The 16,599-nt window shown below is 43.4% G+C and overlaps 1 protein-coding gene across 1 annotated transcript; it reads right to left on the bottom strand.

Annotated features, from left to right (window-relative positions):
* Positions 1-313: 313 nt before the first annotated feature.
* On the bottom strand, positions 314-11,785 carry KCNV1 (potassium voltage-gated channel modifier subfamily V member 1). Its single transcript, XM_063173406.1, has 3 exons — positions 10,949-11,785; positions 8,711-9,237; positions 314-1,179 (listed from the first exon to the last, which is right to left on the bottom strand). Exons 1-3 carry the CDS (start codon positions 11,428-11,430, stop codon positions 668-670), a joined length of 1,521 nt encoding a protein of 506 aa, XP_063029476.1. The 5' UTR covers positions 11,431-11,785; the 3' UTR covers positions 314-667.
* Between the last annotated feature and the right edge of the window lie 4,814 nt (positions 11,786-16,599).

Below are 16,599 nucleotides of genomic sequence, written 5' to 3'. Positions count from 1 at the left end.
CTCTCATCTCCTTGATACTTCCACCTATCTCCCAATATCCATTATGTATCTGGTAGCCCTTTGCATCTCTGCAAATGAGGAAATTCCAAACCCACTCCCTCCTCCCTCCCCCCAACTCTCATGCTACCCCAGAATGACTGAAGATGGAGATAAGAAAGGGGATCAAGATTAAGCTAGTTATAGGTACGTCATCCTAAATTTAATCAATATTTCACTTCCTTAGACTTGCCTTTTCAGTTTTCCTTAATGACTTTGACTTTTGTTATTCAAGTGCAAATACAAAAACTAGATGTTTAAAATTCAAAACACTGTAGCAATTTTCACCAAGACTTTATTATGATACATTAGTAGGGATTTACATTAGACAAATGCTTGCATCATTGTTTTACTTTTATGGATCCGTTATTTCCTATCTCACCTACCACGATCCAGTCCTGAAAGCAGGTTTTAGAGTTCCTTGAGAGATTCCATGTTATGAATTCTGCCTTTTGTATACAACAGATATTTCAGTCTGTCCAAGTAAGTAAAACTCCACCTGGAAAAGTAAATACACTGTGTGGCAAATAATAAAAAAAGAGATATTTAATACTAAATTTCTGAAGTAGTCTATGTGCTACACAAGGTTAAATAACTTGAAAGCCAAAACCAAAAATCATCACACCCCAAGTCAAAACCAAAATTCATCTGCACCACTGCTCCTTGTACTTGCTCTCTCTCTGCTTTTTAACCGCAACATATCCATGACACTGCGTGCGTATATGTCTCGCAAATTCACGTTGATATTTGAATCGCTGGATGAGTTCTTCATGAGTTTCTTTAAAGCTTCACGCTGCCGAAGAGCAGCTTCTTTTATCTTCAGAGTAAAATAACAGGCAGAAAAACGGTCATTTATTATAGCTATTGGCAAAGCCAAAACCAGTATTCCTGATAGTATACACATAAAGGCTACTACCTTACCAATGGTAGTGTCTGGTCTAATGTCACCATAACCAACCGTTGTCATGGAAGTTGTTGCCCACCACCAAGCACCAGGTACACTTGTGAAAGTTGTGCCTGGCACACCTTGTTCAACAAAGTACTCCACAGTGGAAAATATAGAGATTCCTACAGAGAGGAAAAGAAGCAGAAGGCCAACCTCCTCATAGCACTGAGCAATAGTCATCCCAAGGGACCGCAAGCCTGAAAGATAAGAAATGCTGTCAGTGGGTTGATTCATGTAGCTGTCATTATATCTTTGCAAAAAATTTCTTACTTAAAGGCTGACTGATTTATATTTTCTTTGAATGCGGGTGACCATGTCTTGACAATCACACATTTAGTAAGATTAGAGAAGACCTCCAAGGACATCGAATCCAATCTTTAACTCAAGACCATCTTGTTGACTAAACCATAGCACGAAGTGACACATCCAGTTGTTTCAACATTTCCAGGACTGTGACTCTATCGCTTCCCTGGGCAGCCCATTTCAAAGCTTAACCAACCTTTACATGAAGAAATTCTTCTTGATGTCCAACCTGAACCTCCACAGTACAGCCTGAGGCTGTTTTCTCTTTTCTTATTGCTTGATGCTTGGGAGGAGAGGCTGACCCCATCTGGCTACACCCTCCTTTCAGGTAGGAGGTAGAGAGCAATAAGGTTCCCCCTGAGCCTCCTTTTCTCCAGGCTGAACAACCCCAGTTCCCTCAGCCACTCCTCATATGATTTACTCTCTTGATCCTCACCAGTTTCATTGCCCTTCTCTGGACGTGCTCCAGCACCTCCATGTCTTTCTTGTCGTGAGGGGTCCAGAACTGGATACAGGATTTGAGGCTTCCCAGTGCTCTGTACTGGGTGATAAATAGTTCCCTAGTCCATCTGGCCACACTACCCAGGCCATGATGCCTGGGCCCTTGTGGACACTTGGGCACAGCTGGCTCATCACACCCAGATCCTTTTCAGACACTCTTCCCTCAGCCTGTTGCACTGCAACTGGGGCTGTTGTGATGCAAGTGCAGAACCCAGCACTTGGCTTTAATGAACATCATACTGTTGGTCTCAGCCCATCTATCCAGCCTGTCCAGATCCTTTTGCAGAACCCTCCTATATCCTCCAGCAGATCAACTCCTCCACCCAACTTAGTGTCATCCACAAACTGACCCAATTCCCTCATTCAGATCATCAAAAAAGATATTACACAGGACTGGTCTCAATACTGAGCCTTGGGGACTCCACTAGTCACTGGCCACCAACTGGATGTGGCATCATACACTAACACTCCCTGGGGCAAGTCCTCCAGCCAGTTTTTACCCCAGCAAAGAGTGCATCTGTTCAGCCATGGGCCTCCAGTTTCTCCAGTAGAATGCTGTGGGAGACAGTGTCAAAGATTTTATTGCCATCCAGGTAGACAACATTCATAACCTTTCCCTCATCCACTAGGCAGGCGATGTAGTCATAAAAGATCAGGATGATCAAGCCTTGGCTCAATTGTCCTTTCCTAAGCCCAGAGCTGGGCCTGATCCCCTGGTTGTCCTGTACATGCCATGTGATGACACTCAAGATCGTCTGCTCCATAATCTTCCCCAGCACCAAGATGAGCGCTGTAGTTCCCTGGATTCTCCTTCTGACCCTTCTTGTTGGTGGGCATTACATTTGCTAGCTTCCAGCTACCTAGCACCTCCCTGGTTAATGAGGGCATAAATGATGGCCAGCATGGTGACAAGCCATCCTGCCAGCTCCCTCACCACCCTAGGATGAATCCCATGTGGCCCCATAGACCTGTGAGTGTCTAAGTGGCACAGCAGGGGAGTAACTACATCCTCTTGGATTGCAGGGGTCTATTCTGCTTCCCATCCCTGTCTACCAGCTCAGGGCCTGGCTGCCATGAGGATATCCACTCTCTGTTAAACAATGAGGCAAGGAAGATATTAAGTACCCCAGCCTTCTCCTCATCCTTGGTGATAATATTATCCCCCTTCCACAACCAATAAAGGACAGAGATTTTCCTTGGCCCTCCTTTTGTTGGTAATGTATTTATAAACCCACTTTTTACTACCTTTCACATTGGTGGCCGGATTGAGTTCTAGCTGAGCTTTTGCTTTTCTGATTTTCTCTCTACATGACCTAATGAAATCCCTGTACTCTTTCCAAGTTCCTTTCCTTCTTCCAAAAGTTATCAACTCTCTTATCTTCTCTGAATTCTGGCAGAAACTCCCTGTTCATCCAGGCTGCTCTTCTTCCTCCTTGGCTTGCCCTAAGGCACATTGGTACTGCCTGCTCTTGAGCCTTTAAGACTTCTTTCTAAAGTATGTCCAGCCATTCTGGAGCCCTCTCTTTTAAGGCCTGTTTCCCAAGGGACTCTCTGAACCTGTGTCCTGAACAGGCCAAGTCCTGCCTGCTGGAAATCCATGTGAGAGGTTTTGTTGACCTCTTTCCTCACTTCACCATGAATTGAAAACACTCTTATTTCATGGTCACCATGCTCATAATGGCCTCTGACCACCACATCTCTCCACTGGTCTGATGAGGCGCTGACCCTGGTAGGCTAAAAAGAGGTGCTGCTCTAAGCAGAAGCTGAGCAAAAGTGATTTACAGAAATAGATCACAGTGTTAGGGACTGAACACCTGACATCATTCGTATTTTCTTAATACAGACCATAAGAATTCTTATTACTTATCATCTGAACTATGCACACATATGATTTAGACAAAGTAAACTATCTTGATTTATGAGTTGGCTATAAGAGAAGATCTAGCAGCAGTCTAAACTACTTAAAAACACACTAAAAACACCTGCTTTATATTTGGAGACTAAATGTGCCAAGCCTCTGTTTTCCAGCCAATGTCATATTTTTCTCTTGGATCTAGGATCCCTTAGTTACCAAATTAGTGTTGCTGTGTGAGTACTGAGATCCCAGTCCAGTTCACTCAATAACTTTTTCTTTGAGGACTGTTTTCAATCCTTTTGTAATTGTCACAGACTCTCTTTGACCTTTCTTCCTTCTGCCCAAGCTACCTCACACTGTAGACATCAAAACAAAACAATTTTCCAGTAAAAGCTGCACTTGTGCCAAACTCAAGGTAGAAAAGCAAGCAGCAAAGCATATCTTCTCAATGCAAGCATGAATCCTGTTAATTGACTATGTTCTGCATCAGTCCTTTTGCCCATGAGCTTGTGACCACTCTCCATAACCCCCTATATTCCTGTTAGAGCCACTGCTTCAAGGCTAGACTGCCCCACAAAAGCGAGCAGGAAAGTAAATCCAAAAATAGTGCAATGGATAAATATTGCACACAAAAAGAAAGAAGGAAGATAACAGGGTACCAATTCAGCTGAGACACATAGGAGACTGAAATTATCTTTTGAATTACTTTGGATTAGTTTTTAATGCTGTTCTTTAAAAAATGTGAGATGCTTTCTCTAATAAATGAGAAAAACATAATGCTTATGAATTACCCTTCATAGGTATATTTCTCACTAAAATGGTGTTTGCAAAACAGCTTACTGAGGCTCTGCCTCTGCTTGCAGACTTCATGTGCTCGTTATTGTTATAGGCAATTTGATTGTCTGACAGTCTCAAACTACAAGATGTTAACATTTCTTGCTTTTGGCTTTCTTTTCCCTTGCAGGTTTAATGGATTTTAGAAGTTTTATGTACAGCAAACACTGGAATTACACAGTAGAGTTTGGAGGCAATGTTGGAGTTTTCTTCCAATGCTGTCTGCTACAAACTCCAGTAAAGAACTTACCCATACTGAGATCTTATATTACTATAACTATGATCTGTAGAATGTTTATTACAATGATCTAAAATCTTTAACACAAAGGGAATAAGATATATCAGTGCAATCTTTTCTCTGTAAATATGACTGCCTTCATATTTTGGGAACACTAATATCAGCAGAGCAAAAGCTCTGTGAGATAATTGCAGAGACTCAGATCAAATTCTCATTTCCAAGGAACCCTATGAGCCCTTGCCCTGTGAAACTTCCTATTGAACAAGGCAGAAGAGTAACTGTTAAATCTTTGTATCACAATGATGACATTCTAATTTTTTCTATGGTTAGTTATTCTAACTGTTCAGGGTCTGATATTTTCTTTTTATTATTTTTAGTTCTAGTATACTCATCTAAAATTAAGATATAATTCTTCATGTCTTTAGATGAAGTCAGGAAACATTACTAGGCAAATCCATGAATCAGAGAAGTTACTGGACTCCACAACTCATTCTAAAGGGAATCAGTTGGTGTAATGACATGGATAAAGTATACTACTGTATTACTTTGTACCTTTTAAAAATGTCTCTGAGTCCTGGCACATGGCCAAACTAGGGCTGTTCCAGCACAGACACCTCAGCAAGTCTTACAGCTTCTCATGAGAACTCCTTGCCAGGAGCTGTGACAGCTTGGTTACTCATGCTTGGAAGGTGCTAAGGTGCTTTAACAGAGTTGGTGTGAGGCTGGCAAGCAGCCTCAGCTCTGCTAAGAGGAAGAGGAAGCATTTCTGCCATGCAGGTCAAGTTCTATCTCTTTTTTGTCCAAAGTGACTTGGCAATACAAGCTGATAATCAGAAGCTTCAGTTTACACAGCGCTTAAACAACTGTAACGTTTTAACACAAAAAGTGTTGAAGTTTCAACTTTACATGACTCTAGAGGCACAACAGCCTTAAATATGCTATGGTCTTCTCTCAAAGACATGCTCATTGCCTTTGCAAGTAAGATGCTCATACCCTACTTCTCCTCAAGAAGTCCCTCTGTATGTGCTTCCCATAGGAGACCAGCAAAGTCCCTGGAAACATGGTCCTGGGGCAAGGCAACAGCTGAGGAGCATCTGAGAACATGACAAATGCAGCTTCAGTTCTCTTCTTGAAGTTACTAAAATACATAATTTTGATATGTTGGAGAAGTAGTCTTGCCCTCTAGCTACATATTTTATGGACAGAGGTACTACTGATTTCTCAGTGGTTCCTTGATGAAGTACAGTACTTAGCACAAGTAGCTGCACACTCACACCAGTCTAGCCTGAGTGTTTTTAAGATCACATCCCTCAAGTGAGCTGGCTTCAGCTTCCAAAGGGGCAGAAATTACTTTTTTCATTTCTTATTTTCATTCTTGTTCTTGTCCCACAGAAAGGGTTAAGTTGCTATTTCTTGAAAGAGAAGAAAAGAACTGATGTTTTTTCGCCTCACTCATTCCTGCCCCTGACAGCAGGGCCAGGCTGCTGTTGTGATCCCAGCCTTGCTATGGCTCCACAAAGTACCACACAGATGTTCTCCCTGTGGCTGTGAACACCCCTCCTTGGTGAAAGAGAAGCTGCTGGCTTCAGACACAAATCTTCTGCTCTTGTATTCATCTTGCCACATGAAACAACTGAGCAGTGCCTGAAGCTTTGTCAGGTCTGAGAGTGTAGGAAGTTGGAGAGAAGCTTCACTGGAAGGCACCTGTCAGATCCAAGGCAAGAGAGCAAGAAGAGCTTCGAGAGCTGCCCTGAACACGGAGGTTTATCAGTACTGCCTAGGGATGGGCAAGGAGAATGCTCTCTATGCATGATAAATATGGGGCTCATCTTGTATTAGGAGCTCTGGTAAAGGATGTATTTAGAAGCACATTAACACACTTCTTTGGACAGGAGATCAAAACAGCGAGTTTCTACATTTAAGTCATACAGATTGGCTTTAACACTCTGGAACTAAGCAGGCAGCAACTGACCTACCAAAGAAGTAACACAATGATTGTAACACTGCTCCAAGTGGCTTAAATTGATACATGTGTTGCTTCTTGTACCTTGAAACTGGCATTTTGATTCCAGTAAAAAGAAGACAGCACACCTCCAGACCACGATACTATATTTTTATGAAATTAATTCACTTTTACCTGACATGGTACTATTAAATTCAATATCACTCAATATTGTGATGTAAACTGTGGTAAATATGGAATAATTAATTTAAGAATATATAAACCTAAGTGTTTAGACCACCCTTGAAAGTATGTCTGCCTGAAGTTAGCAGTTATACAAATATCTGAAACATCTGATTTCAAGCTGATAGAGCCACAGAACTGAGTGACAGGATGAACACATTCACTCTGTATGAGTAAATTGCAGTAACCTGGAAACTTAACTTGACCATTGTATGACCATTTTGTTAGTCAGCACAAAAGTGCCCTGAAGAGATAAAATATTTTTCTTATTTTCAAAACACAGTTAGAGAGGATGGCATTCACATTACAACTACCATCAAAAGTGGGTAAAAGCATTGCAAAAAACCTCTACCGAACCCTGCAAAACTTGTAATGAAGCAAAATTGCCAGACTGAATCATTACAAACTTTCTCTCAACTGCTTTCTAAGGGACTGTTATGCATCAGTATAGGCATAAGCTAGTGCAGAGAGTCAGATTAAGATGTTTCCCAAACCACTATGACTATGCTTATGAGTAGTAACAAAGATACTCCCTGGCACTGGCAGGCAGGTTCGCTACCTTTAAGTGATAACGAAAATAAGACACACTCTGCTGCTGTAAGCACACTGTAACTCCTGCAGAATTTGGGCCAGTTTACAGAGAGGGCTCTCCAAAAATATGGACAGGCATCAAACCATTCCTGCTTCATGGCTGGAAATTCTGAAAAGGCACATTGGGTGCTTTTCAAGAACGATCATCACTGTCTTCAGAACAGCTAATATTGCAGGACAGAGATCATGATTTACTATTAGGATTTACTTTTTCAAAGCTGCTAGTGTTGGCTGAACATTTCTTCTGTAAAATTCAGCACCATATTCTCCACTGATTTAGGTAGGTACATAATCAAATAATTTTGAAAATGCCAAGACAGTTTTTATTCTTTCATACAGCCAGGCATGCACATGCCACAAAGAAGTAATAAAATCAGGGGAAATGCAAGAGGAAATTCAACACTTTCCAATGATTTCCAGTTTTCTCTGATAAATCCCCACTGTGTTAACTTTTATGCCTTCCTTTCACCAGAGAGAGCAAACAAGATGGTTCACAGAAATGCATTTCACCTTACACCCACCCCTGCTTGCTGTTCAATCACCTGTCAGGAGTGCCAGGGCACTAAGGGCCCCAGACCAGTTGGTGAATGCTGGCTGAACCTGGCACTGCTGCTCTGCCCTGCACCCAGCTCCCCCTGCCTAAGCAGCCCCTGATGGGCTCCTCATACCACTGGAGTACCAGTGGGTTCCATGGGGCCAGAGAGCCCCTCAACACATCACCTCCAAAGGTTTTAAACAGTTTTCTTGACACATTCTCCACTGTGGTTGTTTTCAGGACCTATGACATGGACAAAATCATGATGTCATTCTTTACATATGATTTTAAACAAACAAAATTGCGACAGCTGTCATTAGTGGACCTTGAAACATACAAAAAGTCTGGGCTGATGATCTCTGCTTCTTTCCTAATAAAACCAACAGATATCTATGTTTTAAACTTTATCACACTATAAATGACTGGTGGATGATTTACAGCATGCAACATTGAGGTCTGTTTATGTAAATGTTCAATGCAAACAATATGCAAGGCTTTATGAAGAACTAAAAATTTTTGGAGAAGGCCCTTATCACTCAATTACAATGTTCAGAAGTAAGATCTTCAAGAGCCATTACTGCTAACGGATTGTGTAATGCAATGCACACACAAAATGGAGCACTGTGCCCAGGACAACTATTGCAGGCAGTGAAATTGAGAAGTATCACAGCCATGGCCAAACATACCTGTTGAATGTCTTCCCAGCTTCAGCATCCGCAGGGCTCTGAGAAGTCTCAGCACTTGGACAATGCGCCCCACGTTCTCCAGCTCCTGGGAGCTCTCACCACCACACAGGCTCTCTACCAGCAGGGTGATGTAGAAAGGCAGAATAGCAAGGAGGTCTATGATGTTTGCCACACTCCTCAGGAAGCGGCACCGATCTCGGGCACACAGGAGCCTCAGGACAAACTCCGCTGTGAACCACGCAATGCACAGGTACTCTAGGGCATCCAGCAGGGCTGGGGCCAGCCAGCTGAGCTCTACTGAAATCAAGGCCATGTTGGCAATTGACACAACAACAAAAACCATGGACAAGGTGCCAAACGTCCTGGCTGCTGCAGAGGAGCCAGGCTTTTCCAAAAGTTCCCAAAGTTTCTGTCTGACATTGGGACAGAGGCTACCAGAAAAGTCCTCTTCTTCATCTTGGGCATCCAGTTCTTCTGCATCTTTCTTGATGTCTAAGGCTTCACTCAGCTCCTTCCTCCTGAAGTACCTGCCCAGGAACACCCCCCAAGAGATTTTGAATGCCAATAGGCAGATGCTTGTCTTATCATTTACTATGCAAGTCAGAAGAATACACATTAAAGTTTACTTTATGTGAGCTCAGAAAACCTTAATATCAAGCATATGGCTTTTATTGTTGAGCCCCTGCAGCATGTTTCTGCTGAATGATATACTGCTATTACCCCATTTCACATCAGTGACACATTTTATTCTATATGCAGAATAATTTTACTGAGAGTGATTTATTTACATGGATCATGTTGACCACAGTAGGATCTGCGGCACGACTGACACGAGTTCTTAGAAGCAATCCTGGCACAACCAGATCCTCTGTTTTTAAACAGTTCTCAATTTGTTTAATTGTATGCCATTTTTATTTTTATTACACTGTATACTTTTTAATAGTAAAACTGAAGGCATAATTAAAGCCACACAGTTCATGGGTGAACTTCTGATCAATACACACTAGGATGACAAGGTATCTTTCTTTAGATATATGGGCTCTCACACAAAGTGGACAAACATTTGTACAGAGTAAAACTTACAGACTGTAAATATATAGTGTTTTGTCAGAGTAAGAGTATATTTAAAGTGGAATTTTGTCAATCATAAACACTCAAAGTACACTAAAAAAATATTTTTCTTTCGTATCTTTACTTTTGACTGCTGCCAAGTTCAAGCCTTAGACAAAGGTGCTGTACAATTTTGTTTTCAATACAGTTAGTCCTGCATATGTCCAAAAGGTCTGTAGCTCTGTGTTCTGCATTCAGTTACACCTACCAGAAAAGGAAGAAAGGTTTGAAAACCAATCTTCTCAGCTGAAGAACTAAACCATACTAGGGTAGGATACCTCTAATATCTTTTTGGGATGGTATTACTTCTTTCTAATAATTTTGACATAACTGCTATAGCTAAATAGCAGTTACCCTCTTTAGAAAATTCATTTCTTCAATACTAAAAAACCAAAACCAGTAACATTGAATATGGTGGGAAATTAACTGCAAATAGAATTAACAGAAACATCCTGGGGGTGGTTCAGTCAAAGCCCACCTCGTTCCCAAACTGCCTGGTATAATTTGTCTCCAGCGAGCCGTGTTCCCGCTGCTGCTGCCCCCTCCCTGTAAGCTGCTACATCCACGTGCGATGGCTTCCTTTCAAGGCTCCTCCTGGAGCCATGCCACCCACACTCAGCCTGGCAGGTGACCAGCCCCCCTTCTGCCTCTCCAGCTTGGATTTGGAAATCCTTCAAAATTAAAGTGCAGGTGGGCAGGATCCAAACCCTCCTAGCACTGTGTCTGACTCCACATCCAATCCCTCTATGATAACCTTAAACTGAATGATTGAAGGGGCATCTCTCCTTTCACAACCCTCTTCATCTCTGGCATTGTCCTTTTCAAAATTTTGAGCTTCCAGGGCCAGTTTGAAGCCACTACAGGACATCCCAGACCCTGTTCCTGTTCTTGTCTCACTATCTTGACCTCACCAGCAACCTTTTCCACAGCAAGTGGTAACTGTGACCTCACCCAACACATCTCCCGTTTCTGACACCCATCCACTGCACTCAGGGCTCAACTCACACAACTTTTCCTGCTACCTCACCTATCCCCACTGCTGGATCTCTCATCTGAATGCAAGTCGATGTGGAACTCATCTAGCCCACAATCCACAAGATGAGGAAGCCTCATCTTCCCACAACTCACCGGTCTCTGCAGCAGGAATCAATGCTGAGCTCATCCAAACCCCAGTACTGGATCTCTTGCAGGAAAGAGAGTGCACACAGCTGCTCCATCACATGCAGCCTCCCTGTCTGGTAGTAATTCAGGATGTAGTGAAACGCCTGTGAGCTCCGGTCAAAGAAATACTCATTCTCCACAAGGTTGGCATCATCACAAAGCTCAAGGAGGCCAGAAGCCACGTCCCGGGCAGCAGAGACCACTACTGCCAGTTTGCCAAGACGGGTGTCAGGGTAGCAAGACAAAGTTTGCTGGGACATCACAAAGCGGCTGCCTCCTACATTGATAGTAAAGCAGTCCAGAGAGGGAATGACCTTCTGGAGCAGGGGCCCCTGCTCTTCCTCACTAGAGAAAACACTGGACTCCAGCGAACCCAGGGATGTGCTACTCCCCGGTTCCTCCAAGGATGCTTGGGAAGAAAGAGACATGCAGCAGGGAGGCGACTTCATCCTGTAGCTGCCAGCAGCAGCCCACACTCTCCAGGATCAAAACCACAACACGGCTGCAGAGAAGGCTGCCCCGCCAGGCTCGGAATGTTGCCTCTGGCCACCGTCCCAGGGACACGGCGCCGTCCCCGCTGCCTCGGGCGGTGCCTGGAGCTGGGCGGAGGTCAGGCGGTGCCGCTCAGCCCAGCGCCGCCCGCACTCGCGAGGATGCCGGAGGAGCCGCGGTACCTGAGGCAGCGTCACCTCGTGCTGTCCGCGCCGGCACCGTCCGCCCGCGACGGCCCCTCCGCTTCAGCGCTCATCGCCAGCCGCCGGGTCGGGGCAGGGGAAACCCGCCGGCAGGGCACGGCACGGAACGCCGCCTTCAGCGGCCACTGCGGGCAGCGCCCCGACAGTAGCCCTGGGGCCGCTGGCCAGCCCGTCCCCTCCCGCCCCGCGCTCGCACTTGGGCCGGGGCTGCTGCGGCCGGAGCGAGCCCCGCGCCGGGGCAGCCGCCGCCAACAGAGCGCCTGGGCAGGGCTGCCGCCCCCGGCCCGCCCGGCCGCTCCCCGCCCCCGGCCCGCCTCACCTGCCCGCCGCCCGGCTGTGCCGCCCCCGGCCGGCTGCCTCCGCTCGCTCCCCGGCTCCAGAGCTGCGGGCAGCGCCAGCGCCGCTCCATGGCGGGGCCTGTGCTGAGGGGGCAGGCGGCAGCGGGGGCCGCGGGCTGGGCCGGGCGGGGCCGCGGGGCCGAGCCCGCCCCGCCCGGAGCCGCGGTCCCGGAGCCGCAGGTGCGGTGGCCGTGCCGTGTGTCCCCACCCGGGGCTGCCTCCGCGACAGCCCAGAGCTTGCAAACTTCCCCGAAGCAGCTGGCAGGGCGGTTCGCAAGCCGGCCCTCCGCGGGGTGTGTAACCCCACACGTGTCGCTAAGCCGGGAACGTGTCCTCGTTCAGACTGCTCCCTCGGCTCGAGCCTGAAGTCACTCGCATAAAGTCACTCTAAGTCGATGGGAGTGAGAGAGCCTGTTTTAACCGAGCTGCACTTAGCCTGTTTTCAAAAATACTCTGGAGTATCTTCGTTACCTGTGCTGACTTTGTGGGTTCTCAGTTCAACAATGCAAAAATTTTGTTCACCCTCCTCATTATATTTCTCTTTCTCCTGTGAAGCAGTTATTTCTAACAAAAACTTGCTTCGGAAATTCGTGCTTTCTGCTGCCTCTGACTCCTCGCGAGGGTGGGCAGCTGCCGATATTGCAGTGGCATCTCCCAGGAGGGGAAACTGTGGAGCGTGCAAAAAGTGGCGTGTGTGACATGCCACCAGCATCGTGTGATGTTCCCCCAGCTTTTTATCCCACATTGCTTGTTGCATACAGCTGTGTCCAGTTATGCACATTTCTAACATTTACTTCAGCGAGATCTCATAAGAGTTTCATCTTATGGGTACTGGTAATCCATATTTCAAATGAAGCTGAGCTGAACATTTACCATATTGCAGAATTGCAACACCCACAGCAACCTCTCTACTCAGCACTTGCTGGCATAGAAATCTGTTTAAGTGACTGTTGGCAAAAAAAATACACAGATCAGAAAGAATCCAGTGGAGAATAGCAAGGGTGGGGTTTGGAAGTCATGGCCCAGGAAGAAAACACAGAGTGGGATAGCTACAGTGGAGGGGAGGGAGCATTGTGATAGTCTTCAGACATGTAAAAGGCTGCTCACAAAGGTAACGATGATATACTCTGTTCTCCTTGGATAAATTGGACATGTGTAGAAGTAATGGAGTTGAAAAACAGGAAGGATATTTAGAGTAGCCATTACAAAGGCTTTGATGAAGCAGTGGAAAAGGCAGATTTGTGTCTGTTGCAGGTCATCAATGAGCTGGCTGGACAAGGATCTGTCAGGAATAGTAAATGTGTGGTGCTGCTTTTCCTGAGGTAGGCTGGAAGGGTTAGATGAACTTGTGATACCCCTTCCAGCTCTCTAATGCTGTATTTGAAGTGTGTCATAAAGAAAAATACTTCTTTTCATAGACATTTCCCTTTTTATTGTTTAAAAAAAATCAAATTTAAATATAATTAAAATTAATAAGCACAAACCTATGAATTAATTTTCCTTTGAAACTATCAACAACTGCTGTTATGCAGCAGGCTTTCAGGAATCACTCATTTTTAATCCAGGGTTGCCACTCAGGAGTGCAGTCCCTCTGACAGATAGCACTTAAGCCAGCACTTAATTAAAAACAATAATTAAAAAGTAATTAAAACCACCAGTCAGACCAATTTAACAGCATCAATGAGAAGTACCTCAGAACAGCAAGATGCCTTGCTGACTGTAATAGACCCCTAATTGTTTAGTCAATAAACTACCCACTCAACCTCTTCTCAGTAGTCATTCTTTCCATCAGGCAGAAAAACTTTTTCAGGAATATTTTCTCCATTAGAAGGGAGATCTGAAAACACTCTCCTCCCATCATGACAATTCAAGGGATTACTTCAGATTCACTGGTGTTTCTAAGAACCTGGCTACCAGTTTTGACTTTGTCTAGTCAAAGTCAAAACTGTCTCAAATGCCCAGCCTCATTGAAACTGTAGATAATTTGTTTTTAAAATACTCTGATACATAATTTCCAGTGCATGCATGAGACCTTGAGAAATCAGATTCATTTTTCTGTTTACTTATGTCCTTTATGGAATAATGACTGTATACAGATATATTTATTTCACTTCAAACTTAATTTTTTGTCTGATTATCAACTGTTCAAATCAGAGTGTTTTCTTCAAAACAGTAGAGGAAAGCCATATGTTAAGGATATGCTTTCCTTTAGTTTTTTGCATTCTTCTATGTACTTCTCACTGCAGGAAAGTGACATCGCCAACAAAATTCCATAGTGTCCACAACTTCCATACTGTAAACTCACATAATAGACAGGAGATATGTGTATGACATAGCACCTTACTTCTAAGTACTGTTTCTCTACTAGTTGTAAATTTAGATCTTTATCTAAAAAGGGACTTATAGAAAACTTCTGAAAATTATTTTCAAATGTAACAATAACTTAAAGTTAGAACATTTCAAAGAAAGGCTCAAAACCAGAGGATTTTTTTTTCTACTACTAGAGACAGAAGAAACACACTTTTAGTGGTGCATATTTCATTTTCAGGGAAACTCTTAAAAGATCTGCTATTCATCATTCCTGCTCATTTGTACATGAGAAACTAAAGTAACAACTTCCATAATTTTATCATTGCCTTGGCAAACCCTCTTGAGCAACCATATTCATATACCCCTAGAGTAGTAGCAAAGGCTGCTGTAAGGGGACAAGGAGTCATTTGGTCTTAATCATGCTGCCAGTGAAATGCTGCAGCTGAAATGAACCACAGACATTTCCAAGGTGGTTTGGCCCACGGAATGAGTAGTGTTGGACAGAACCATGTCTGCCTGGTTCAGATCTGGGGTTCAGACCAAAGGAACCATACTGCTTTGTCATGTCAGAATATCTGAAAAAACTGAATACTAATGACATCTGTCTGAACTGCTGTCTTTACCAATGCTTCTGCTGATATTTCCCTGATGTGATATCACTGACAGAAAAAACAGATTTCATTATTTCAAGGCATGGTACAAAAAAAAAATATATGGAATGCTGAAATATGAGTTGCAACCCAGTATGTCTGTTGTGGGAGTTGAAAAATTTACTTCAGCAAAAGAGACAGCTGTTATAAAAACCTCTTATAATGTGTTTTCCTGATTTTATCTACTCATGTTGAAAACTATGATTTTATGGCAACTGTGTAGTCACTTTTTTTCAGCTGGTATATCGTGATATACAAAAAAAAGCCAGGATGTGCAGGTCCAAATATTTATCATTATGTTTTCAAATAGGCTCGATTTTCTTTGTACAGAAGTAGTGCTTCATATCAACTGATTCTGTAATTACTGATTACAGTAATTATTACTGTAATTTCTGACATACTGGATTTCCAAATTTTTTTAATATTTTGATCTCGTATATTAGTCTGTTTTGGAACTTAAAACCTAAATGGTTCCTTTGGTCCTTATGTAGTAGAACAGAGGGAAAGCATTAGGAAGAAGTATGATAGGTAGGGTATTTCTAGGCAAACTCCCTCCAGGAACACGTTCATAGTTTTCAGTAGCACAGGAATTTGATAAGCAGGAGGCTGCATGGAGCCTAACATGTTTAATAATTTTTCATGGTGCTGTAAATTCTTCTTTGAATTAATTTGTGTTTCAATGCTGATAATGCTTTGTTCAAGGTTCTCCACAATTTAACTGTGCACAGGGTGAAAGATACCACTGAAGTGTGTTTAACTGTTCTCTGTTCTGGTGTTGTGATTGCTGAATAATGGTGTCCTGCTCATGTTGCCAGTACCATTTATGATTTTGCTGACATCTGCCATACAATAGTCTCTGGAGAAGCGGTTAGTTATAATAATATAAATTTAGTTTTTATATGGATCCAAGCTTTGTGAGTAATAAATCATATCAAGAGTTAAAATTAATGAATGTTAGCAGTATCACTGTTTGTCTGTGACAAATTTTGTATAAGACTCAGTGAATTCGACTGCATTTAGCATGAGACATAATCTGTATCATAAACTGGATTTCCTTCAGGTAGATCAAGAGTCACTCCTGCAAAAGACAGTGGTATTGGCTATATCCTCTGTTGAATATTTCCCATTGGTTAGTGTAAAGCAGTGCTCTTCAGGACCAGTTGTTGTTCTTTTACAACCTAGGTGTCTGAAGCCCAACTTTCTTTCATATAGTCTAAGAGCTGCTGAACCGTCACTCTTGCAATAACAGGTGAGAAAAGATTAAACCTAGAAATTCTCTAGACAACTCTCTGCTGTTTCCTTTGGCAAGTGGAATAAGAGCTTATTAAGAGAGCTTTATTCCCCCCAGGGATATTCTGCTTTTCTTGTGGAAATGCTCCAGCTGAAACCAGCCAGATCTCACTTCCTTTGAGCTTGCTGCACAGAACAGACAGATCAGAAGACGACACACGGTTTGGTTCACATTGTGTGAAAACAGTTTAAGAGAGTATGGAATCAGGGCTATGTTAAGAAAGCTGTTTTCGGTATCTCTGAACACTACCCACTTTCAGACCCTATTTATTTTCTTGCCTTTTACAATGTGGTAGGAAGTAAAAAAAGCATAGCTGAGGAGGTAGATCTGTAAA

Source organism: Melospiza melodia, chromosome 1 (assembly GCF_035770615.1).
Source record: "Melospiza melodia melodia isolate bMelMel2 chromosome 1, bMelMel2.pri, whole genome shotgun sequence".
Lineage (NCBI taxonomy): Eukaryota > Metazoa > Chordata > Aves > Passeriformes > Passerellidae > Melospiza > Melospiza melodia.
Note: the sequence above shows the minus strand (reverse complement) of the source record. Positions and strands in the feature narration are given on the sequence as shown.